General features: G+C 35.6%; 1 protein-coding gene across 1 annotated transcript in view; it reads right to left on the reverse strand.

Annotated features, from left to right (window-relative positions):
- Positions 1-26: 26 nt before the first annotated feature.
- The window catches only part of LYRM4 (LYR motif containing 4), a gene marked incomplete at its 5' end in the record, with an annotated part of 97651 nt that continues 86322 nt past the window's right edge, over positions 27-11355 (reverse strand). Inside the window, one exon of the mRNA XM_026069704.1 lies at positions 27-4277. Coding sequence (XP_025925489.1) covers positions 4215-4277 — 63 coding nt within the window. The remainder of the gene's footprint in view (positions 4278-11355) is intronic.

An 11355-nucleotide genomic window follows, 5' to 3' on the forward strand; every position in this document is an offset into this window, starting at 1 on the left:
TGGTTTATCTCTCTCTCTTTTTTTTTTTTTGCTTCCACAGTCAGGGCTCATGCAGTATTTACATTCTAAAATACTGAAAAAAGTAAGAATGTAAACTCTCAGTAAAAGGACTTCACACCTTCATTCTTTTTTTGTAAAGGGCATGAGGCAAAACATTCCTAAGCATATGAAATAATTTTGCCAGTGTTAAGAACCAGTGGATGAAGCAAACATTATACTGCTGACTTCAATAATGCCAAGATTTCACTGTAGATCCTTATGGAAAGCACAGGAAAACATTTAGGGCATAGTTATGTATATGTGGTCTTTGCTGGATATCTAGAGATACTTTTACATTGCATTACAGGAATTAAGTTAAGGAGCTGGTGGTTTTTCATAAAATTATTCTTTCCTGTTGATGCTAGAACATAAAAGTAATGCTTTTAATGCTTGGAAACTTGAGGAAGTTTTATACAGAAATACCTTTTGAGAAATGTAAGTAGTGAAATCCTTGCTGGCCTATTTCAATATTGTATGTAAAATGGTCACATGCTACTCTCCTGGGTTGCTTTACTTCAAGACAGCTGTTTCTGATACATCTATGCCTTTTGAAATTTAGCTTTTGATTGTGGTAAAATCCAGTCAGAAGTCATAACACAATAGAAGTGCTTATCCTTTAAACAGTTACTCATTTTAAGTGAATTGTTCTTTTTTTCTTTCAGAGAGCTTTTTCCAAGTCTATACTGTAAAATTCATAATGAACTTTGGTTTATGTAAACAGTCAAATTTGGGTGCATATTGCTAAAGTAAATACTTCGCTAAAATTCTAAGCTCAGAGACAGACATTTTTAGTGCAATATTACAAAGCAAGCATGTTTTCATAAGACTTATTGCAGTCTTAGTAAAAATATTTATTGAGATCCCTTCTATTATAAAGAGATATACCTTTTATAATAGGGGACATTGTACATAAATGATGGGATCATTCTTTTGTGTTTTACCTATTCTTGTTGTTTACACTGCTTTGAGAAAAATCCCATGAAGTTACTGACAGAGTGCCAAGAGGAAGACTTAATGCAATGTAAACTGAACTGGTGAAGCACAGTAAGAACACAGGAACTATTAAGTTAGACCAAAGTGCGATCTTTCCAGTACGCTGTCTCCATCAATGATGATAAGCAGATGCCTAGCAAAGAATAAGAATAAGACACATGAATATGAACATGATACTAATGTCATCCCACCCTCCAGCTATTTCTGCCCTGGACTTCCTAAGGCCGATATGGTTTCTAAGTATTTTCCTTCCATAGCCTGAAGGATTTCATTTATAAAGCATTTGATAAACTATGCTTTTTATACAGAACTGGGTATGTTATAATAAAAAAAAAACCATAAAATGGACATTAGACAAGGAAAAAATAATATTCCTAGGTATCTGCAGTCAAATACAACAGATCTGCACTAACACTAATGGAGGGTGCACTTAATTTGTGTTGGTGAAGAAAGGAAATGTGTTGGCTTGTCGAAGACACTGTTGGAATGGACATCTAAAATGCACTGGTTATGTGGGGTTTGAGTATTAACCACTCTAATGCCATAGCTTTGCACTTTTGGTTACAGGTTAGATAGTATTACACAGGCTTTTGGTCCTTAACAGCTGAAGTTTTCATAAGTTCCTTCTAATAAGTAATATACAAGTACTGGATGGTAGGCTGATGGTTAATTTGGAATGAGAATTTAATCCTTGACTAAGAAGGTGAGCCGTCTTAACCTACTCTGCACTAGACTGGGGAGAGAGGGAAATTAATTACAGACCCTGAATTCTATTTGTATTTTTCTTGATGGATCCTCTCAGGAGCATATATCCTGAAAGCTACTAATGCTCCTTTCCAGGTATAAACAGCCAAGGGAATCTGAGTAGTAACCATGAGACAGAAAGTAGACGCAGATGGCACTAATATTAGGAGTGCAGCAGTACTGTAAGAACTTAACAGTAGTATTTTGGGGGATTATTGGAGAAGTAATGTCCCTCATACTTTTTAGGGGATAAAAAAGAAACTGTTCACATTCATATTATTACACACCTACATTACAGTATATAACATCTACAGTTGTGTTCTTGGTGGAAACTAAGCTACAGAGAACTTGACAGAAAAGGGACTGGTATTTTGGAAGAAATGGTTATGTATTTAAAAGGGACTCTGTTTGAAAACAAACCCTTAATTTTTGTTGTAAATATGGTAAAAACTTAAACAGTAAAAATGTTACTGATAGAGTTGTCCCTCTTTATAAATTAGAGTTAGCGCTACTTATAAGGATGTTTATTTTGTTTCCTAGCATACATTCTCAGATCCTGAATTGGTATGCAGTGCTCGTTCCAGTAATTAAGCTGTTCAAACAAGGAATTTGTATGTACTGTTCTATGGAGACTGAGTTCCTCAGAGTGTAAAACTGGCAGGCCTTCCATGACTGTGTTCTCTAAAAATGTAAGATGTTATTACATTTCTTTGATTCCACTGAAAATAATAATTAATTTCCACTAAATAACATACCTTTCTTCCTCCATGCTTTCACCATAAACTTAAGTGCACTTAATTGTCTAGTTTGAATGTGGGGCTTTTTAAACCAGAATCTCATATATTTTACCGATTAAAATAATTAAATTCCATTTTAATAAGATAGTTACTAAAATAATTTACATTGCAATATTTATATACCTAATACAAGGAGAACTATTACTGTATTTTCTTTTTATTTGAAAGCAAGAATGGAGTCTGGTTTGTAGTCTCAGGTAGTTGCAATACCTTATTCTGCACACTCTTCATATTGTTAATGGAATGCATTAACATTTCAAGATAACTGTACAAAATTATATAAAACACTTTAAATACTAGAAGAACAAATTTCTAGTCCTAAGGTAGACACTTCTATCCTCTGCTTTAATAATGTTATCACACAGTGCAAACAAAAAGCAGAAGGACTAAATGAAGATCAATTTTGGGAAACAAGAAGAAAGGGATGTTTTTAAATGCCACCATGTCATGGTACTAGTTTTGGGTTTTGTCTCTTAAAAAAAAACCAAAAACCAAAAAACTCAAAACTCTCTTGCTGTACACTGTTAGAGAAGCCTTACACTGTTTTTTTTCTGCAAATTTGTAACAGAAAACACATGCAAACATAGCACTGACTTGAGTAAAACCTGATTAAAATTTTGCCTTTTTTTAAAAACACATTGTCTTAAAAGTGTTGTTTATTCTACAGATTAAAAAACATAGCAACTAAAGAGCTATATTGAGTGTTTCATGTCTGCTGGGTAAAGCGTGTTTCCAATTAATTCAAGTTCACAGCACTTGGGTTATTTTCACAGTTAGAAATTTTTTCTCCTGCAAAATTCAGGAGCTTTGTGAAAAAGGGAAGTCTCGCATAAAGTGACTTGTTACGTTCTGCTAATAACTGCACTTCAACAAGTTTAGAAAAGGACTTGGTGGCAAAAATATTTTAAATCTCTCAAGCTTCAGTGATACAAGTCTTATACTGTGCTAATGACCTATTCATTGTTAAAAATAGGATGAGACTGGCTATTAACTCTTGGAAACTAAAGCAAGAACTAGTGAAATTTTTATGTCACCTCCTGAAATGTCAAGGAATGTTCTTTAAAAGAAACCACACAATGTAGCTTCTGATCTTTTAAGTATCAAGGTTCTGGAGATGAGAGATACTCATCTCACATGGTTTTAATATTTAAAACAAACCTGCAATCAAGTGTGTTATGTATCAAGTCATTTAATTCAGATGCCCTAGGACTGGGTATGTTTAAATCAAACAGGATCAGTAATAAGTTACTTTTTTAGTAACTGGGTGAGAGGTTTTAAACCTAACACCTCTTTTGTGCTCAGTGAGAGAGAAGGTCAGCTGCAGAAGAATGTACCTGGTTACACGCAGTTGGTAAATGAAGTTTTATTTTCAAATTAGGGCAGGAGCTATTTCATCACATGGGACATAGAAGCAAACAGATTTCAGGATTACCCTACATGCTATTGTAAATCACAGCATTTTAGAACGTGTGAACTATTAGAAAATAGAGTACTTTGGTTGCCAAAAACTGAGTCCCTCAGACGTTTCTTCTGCTGAACAGAAAAGCTCTGACATATGCAGTGAGTTTATGCATCTGTATGTGGCACTGTAGGATGCTGAAGATGGTCCAGTGTTGCTTCAGGAACAGTGTCTTCTCATAGCTATGTGTTTCCTGGACTCTCAATAACCAGTTTCTCTGTGGAGTACAGTTGGCCAATAGTAACCTGAAATGAAATTAAAATGTCAGAAAAACAAAACTGGAAAGTAAACAGGTTATAATTGCAACTTCACAGGGGAAGATTAAAAACAAACCAAGAACTCAATAGCCCATATATTAAGCTTCCTCAAAAGGGCATTTTTCTTTCTATAAACATATTTTCTAAGTAGTACAGCTCATCTTTATCACCCTAGACCTTAGGAAAAGTAACTAATACATAAAATAGCTGCTTATATAAAATCTTGAAATGATACTGAGGGGTACTGTTCAAAAGCAGACAGTAAAAGTTAACATTGGAAGTTACTACAGAGGAAAAGCTAACAGCCTGTATGTTTAGAAGAATGAAAAGATGGATATAATCAGCAGATATTTCTGATTACACTTTTTGGGTGGAGAACCAATATATAAACTGCATGGCAGTGTATTGTTTTCCAGTCTCTTTAGTATTCACAATTTAATTTGCCTCACAAATGGTCAGAAGAGTTATTATACAGTTAGTTCAGCAGTAGCATTTTACACATACTCATTTCTTGTTCAGGAGATGGTATTCACACTTTGTGCTTTTTAGTAAGATGAGGAAATGGAACCTAACAAGCAACATTTATGTTGTTTTGTTTCCTATTGTTCTTTAGTACCTTTTAGTCTCTGTCATAACATCAGTGAATTGTAGTCAGATGTGTGGTAGGAGGTAGCAGCCACACACAGGCTCTTTACATAACAATTGAGATGTGGAAGGGAAAAGTTTAATGCGAGTAGGCTGATGTAAGCAGGAGAAGACAAAATTTATTTTAAAAAYATGAATTTTGGAGTCTAACCTTTAATATCTAAATAAATGGCCTATTATGCCCTTTTTCTCCCCTACTTCCTCTCAAGGCCTAGTACACAGTAGCTCTGTGTCCTTTACACTAATAAAAAGTTCATATATTTAATTACAGAAGTAGAACAGAAAAGGCAGGCATTTAATTATACTAAGCACAATATATTTAGCAGAATTTAATACTGCACAAGCCAAGCTTGACTGCAAGTTCCTTGGTTAAATCTCTCAAAGTAGTAAGAAATTAGGGAAAGGGATTTTTCCAGCATTTTTTATTTACCATTTTTGAGGGAAAATAATCCTGGCAGCTCTTAAATTAAAATTACTCATCTATGCCAACATTTGCATAAAATGTGTGTAATATTGCCTTTAAGGAAATAAACTTTTTCATCTTGATAAACATGCTTGTCTCAAACCTGTAACATACCAATTTTAATCTTGAAATATTCATTACAAGGGAGGAGTTATAAGCCATTCTTAAAGGAACAGTAGTTCTCCTTGCCAGCAAACATTCCATTCTCTTAGCACTCAGATCTAAGTCAGCAACAGTACATGAACAACTCTGATAATTTTTGGAATTACTTATGAAGCATGTTGCACATAGAAAATTTAAGAAATAGGTCACACACAACTTTGTGTTATATTTTACTGATAGAAATAGTAAGCAGTCAACAAATGTTACTTATCAAGCAGAACTCATTCCTTCTGGGTTATATGGCAAGCTATATATCACAAACTGTGCCGTAATACTTAATTTTTGTGTACTGTGTTTTGGACCCTAAAGAATCTTTAATCCTTTCCCATACAGTGGAACAAATTTAATAGGAGGCCCACAGACATTAAAAAAATAAATGCTGAAGCCTGAATTGCAGATTTTTTCTGCCCTAACTGGAGAGAGAGAGAAGGTCGAGTATGTGACTTCTCAGACAAACATATTCAGCTGGGCAGATATCTTTGTAGGAGAAAGACACAAGCTGTTGTTTTCTGTCCCTGTGCCAAGAGGTGATATTACCTACTCTACCCCTTGATTTGAGCACTATAAAATCATACATGCATGTGTTGAGTTGCTTTCTTAATAAACCACAGGCACGGACACATTTCAGTGAGTGCACAGCCATTAATGCAGTGCCATTTCTGTCTTTAGTAGTCTGCTGCAGCTTATGTGGCTCTATTGTCTTAGTTCCAGAACTTATTCCATGGCATTTTAAGTTGAGCTTTGAAACTTCAGAATTTTTTAAACTGTTAGCCTTGAGTTTCTAACATTACGATCAAGCCCTTTGATATTTCCCACGCACTTTAGACGAAACAAATACATGTTCCGTTTATAGCTGCTGAAAAATTCGTATCTATAAACATTGACTGCATCAGCAGAAAGACTGCAAGAGTATTTACATACTGACATTCATTAACCCTCTGAATCAAAATAGCATTCTTCAAATGTCCCCGTGGAAGTTAAGACCAAAGAAGCACTTCAGCAGCAAGCGTCACTGTGGATTCTCTCCAAACATTAAAGAGCTAAGTGACTGTCTAATGTGTTCCTTCTTCACCAAGTCTGTTTGTAGTTCATACACAGTGGGCCATCTTCTGGTAGATGGCTGGAAGCCAGCACAGAGGTCAGTGTCACAATATTTTCATTAATCACAGGAAGTTCTTATGGAGAAAGCTCTACCACTAGCTCAGCAACTTTGCTACTCTTAATTTCATTTACTTCTATAAGGTAACATGATGCAATTTAATTCTGCAGGAAAGAATGCACAATGAAGAACCACTCTGACAGCAGGAGAACACAATCAATAGAAGTATATGGCTGCTTCTCAGATCTTACTGAATTACTCAATGTTTAAACACTGCCTGCATAATTATTTACTTTATAAACAAGTATGACATCTCCAACCCTCAAAACCTGACAACTTATGTTTATTCAAAGATTTAGTACAATTCTACATGGTCAGGTTTTCCTTGTTATCTTGAAAAACAACATTGCCTTCCATCTGAATTCAGGATAAGACTTACCGTTTCATAATGGGATTTACCAATGGATGTAAGTGACTACAACAAATGGAAAAAAAATTACTGCACAGTAAACACTGGTTCATCTGATAATCCAACCATTCTCTGATTAATAGGTGACTGTGTGTTCACTTGAAGCCAGGATTTTCCCTTACTCATGGCAGGGAGCAATGATAGAGAAAGAAGCCACTTCATGGAATCTTTCACAGCTATTAGGAAAAAAACTAAGTAGGAAAGATTTTCCCAAGGTAACAGAATCTTGGAGGTGTGTATGTGGGGAAGTTTTCAAATAGAATTAAATATGAAAAATATGAAAAAAGAAATGTCCTGAAGATATTAGCAGAATGCTCTATCACCCTAGAAACTCAACAAATCCAGTGAAATTGCCAGCTCTGAACTCTGTGCTCTCAAATGGCCCAAGGTCGGCCAATCTCTGGCTCTCAGGAGTGCCTGTGGCTGGTGAGCAGTTTGTGGGCAGCTTTCATGCCAAGCCATGAGATACAACTCAAGTGGGACAGTGGTGACCTGAGGAAGATTTAAGAGGTAGCATGAATCCTAGGAGCTGCCTTCCTATATGACACAGCCAGTGGAGTGGATCCTGTAGACTTCTGGCTGCTGCTTGCAAAACACTGCTAGAATATCTTCCTTGACTTTTGAATGTATGTGGCAGATGTTGCAGTTCTTACCCATATGAAGATTTTGCTTCACAGCTCAGAGTTAAAGGAGAAGTGACTGCCCTCTTTCTGCAGGACTGAAATTAGGTGACCAGGTCTTTAAAATTCTTCTAATTTTGCCACAGTCATTTTAGAGTGCATGGGTCTGCTCTGAAAAGTACGATGACATCTTTACTTGACAGCTCTGTATATATGTTCAAAATACCTCTCCAATTTAAAAATCACCACATTTTTCTGTCTTAGTTGTATTGGCTTTGCAGTACAAAGGTAGCCAGGTGTATATTTTTGCGTGCACTGTAGAGAATGATAATTGAGGGGGGAATAAACTGTGAGCTCTACCAGATCCTGCTGAGTCACTGAAAGAAGGTAACTTTTTCTTGCTGTCCCAAAACTGCTCATCATTTTCTTCCTGCCAAACCTGACATTCTCCATTTACTAGCAGTGACCTACTAGCTACCTACCTTGAGTGAGGGCTCACTGACCAATATCAGTGAAAATGGCCTAAAAGTACTCAGGTAGTACCTAAGGCAGCAGGTCTGAGGACAGGTAATGTCCAAAAAGGCAGTGACTGTACACCCAGGGTAATAACCCACACAGGTGGATCCGAAGGACAATGTCCACAACTTTGGTAAACAAATGCAAAGTCTAAACAGCAAGAAATCTTGTCTGTAACATTTCTTAGCAGAAGTGACACATGAGAAGGAAAGACACCAGTTTGGGTCTCAACCCTTTATGGCGTCTTGGGACCTTGCACAGCTGTTGACATTTCTTGCTTGAGTTTCCCAGCAGATAGAAAAACATCATCTTCCTAATTGCAATTAGAGCATGTTTTAATGTAAATCACTGCAATATGACTAGAAACGTTCATAATGGCATTTTTACCATCACTTTCTAAGCAAAGTCAACATAAGATTTGTATGAGGGAAAAACTCAATGGAACAAGAGAATGCATTTTCCCTAATGATACTTTTTGGGTGTTTATTATCTCTGCTTGCAGCATAATTAAGTCCCAAGCCCTCTCTCAGAACTTTTATTTTCTATCGTGTGCGTATTTAAATCAACTTTCAATCAATTGATGAGTCAGTGCCCAGAGAAACTACCACTGCACACGTTCCAGATGCGGCTTCCCTTCTCTATCCCTTCTATGGCTCATCCCATTTGTAAGATGAATAATAATAATAATAATAATAATAATAATAATAACAGTGTTTGTCTATTTAATAACTCTCCCCTCATTTAAAAATAATTACTGAAATAATCTCTAGGGAACCATTTTCTGCCCACAAAGGCAAACCCACTCCAGGGATTTTTCTTTCTATTGTTTATTTTTATATGGCAAACGAAAGCAGAAACAGCCAAACAGGAGATGGGGTAACACTCTTAGTCTATCTAGAATCATTTTATTGATAAAAGACAAGGCCTAAACATGTAAAAGAGACACTGCCATCATAGCATTGGAATATGAAAACATTGTAAGAAAGTGATTCCTTTAGCTTTCTTGATTATTTAAAAATTGTTTTCCTGAGAGAGTCATCACAGGAGGGGTAATGTTCTTTTTTAAAAAGAAATGCAGATGATTAACTAAAGTTGATGAGCTGCAGATGGCTTTACACATTAAACACATTTATATATATAAACAATCTATTTATAAACATAGCTGTCTTCCCTGCAAGAAAATTTGCAACAGAAGAGGGAAGAAATGGTTACCTTATTACAGCCAAGGATCACATATAAATATATGCATTTTCATGGTCCCTTATTATGTAGAAAAAGTCCTGTTTATTAATATGTTTGTCATATACACATATACAAATATATATATAAAAACACACACAAACACACCTATATATTTAAAATCAGGTTGTTTTGTCTTGTTGCACCTGAACAGTTGTCAGGTTTATCTCACAGGCACATTGCTGAATCTTAACTGAAAATAAAAATCACTGAAGCCACCGCAGTCATACCCACATATACTGCCAGTAATCTTAGCTTCTAGCACCATATAAAAAATTTGCCCATAAAAGAGATTAATTCCTATTTTCTTGTACTACAATTATAAAATGTATGTTAGGTGAATGCTGACAAGAAGAGAAATGTGCCAGAATACTGTTTACTTTTAAGAGCCAGCAACGATGTTATTTATAGGTTGTTTACCTAATACCTCTCTTGTTGGATGATGTCCACACTCTATTGCAACTGTATGAGAACTGGATATCATTAAGAAGAATTATCTCATTTCCCATGTGAGATACACTATATACAACACATTTTATTATGAATATTTTTCATATTAAATAAAGTCTGTTTAATGTAATATTAAATCACAGAATCACAGAATGGTTGAGGTTGGAAGGGACCTCTGGAGATCATCTAGTCCAATCCCCTGCTCAAGCAGGGTCACCTACAGCAYGTTGCACAGGATCGCGTCCAGGAGGGTGTTGAATATCTCCAGAGAAGGAGACTCCACAACCTCTCTGGGCAACCTGTTCCAGTGCTCTGTCACCCTCACAGTGAAGAAGTTTTTTCTCATATTCAGACAGAGCTTTCTGTGCTTCAGTTTGTGCCCGTTGCCTCGCATCCTGTCGCTAGGCACCACTGAAAAGAGTCTGGTCCCATCCTCTTGATACCCTCCCTTAAGATATTTGTACACATTGATAAGATGAATGAATATGAATATGAATGAATATGAATAGTAATTTTCAAAATAATCTTGTAATGCAATAATAAATAAATGTGTCAAATCCTAATTAAACACAACAGCAAACCAAAAATTCACCTATGACTGTACAGTGCTTTGCTAAATTTCTGTTTGTGCTAAGTGCTGCAGCAGCAGCTTTTTTTTTTTTTTTTTTTTTTTTGCTTATGAACACTGAAAAACTACATTTGGCTCCTTGATTACCTAAGTTATCCCAGATCTCCAGAACTCAACTCAGTACTGAAAAAAATAAGGATTTTGGAGACACTTCTCTTATTTTTAGTGATTATGTTTGCTTACATAGGAATGGGAAAAGAAATGAAGGAAAACACGAAGCTGAGAAGTTAGAATTATTGCACAGTCTGCTTCTGCCTGTGTTTTGCAAATGTTGTTCTGTCTGTTCCTTTGAGCCAAAGAATCTTCTACAGCCATTGCTACATGAACCTTTCAAAAAAGCAAGAAAAATTATAGCTGCCATTTGTCCGGCTTTCACTACCCAAATATGAAGGTGTGAAGGAAAGCAAACCGGTTAATAGTCCAGAATTTTTCTGAAAGTGCTAAATAATGGTAAATTATGTAGTTTTATTAGAATCATATACACTGTATGTTGGTACAACTTTGTTCAACCTATCAGAAGCAGGAATCTCATAATAATCCTTTAATGCTCTTATTAGTTTATTCTATGCCTCTCCCTGAAGACATGCTCTTCAGTGAAAGAGCAGAGAATCAAATCTAATCCAGCTATGATTAACACATAAAATACTCTAAGCATATACACTTACATATATTTGTACACAGCAATCTGTGACAGCAAGGGATTCTTCTTTTTAAATGTTGATTATTTCACAGTAACAGAGGTGCTTTTCTCTTCTTTTTTTTTTTTTTTTTTTTT

This window comes from Apteryx rowi, unplaced genomic scaffold (assembly GCF_003343035.1).
Source record: "Apteryx rowi isolate R43461 unplaced genomic scaffold, aptRow1 scaffold_3, whole genome shotgun sequence".
NCBI lineage: Eukaryota > Metazoa > Chordata > Aves > Apterygiformes > Apterygidae > Apteryx > Apteryx rowi.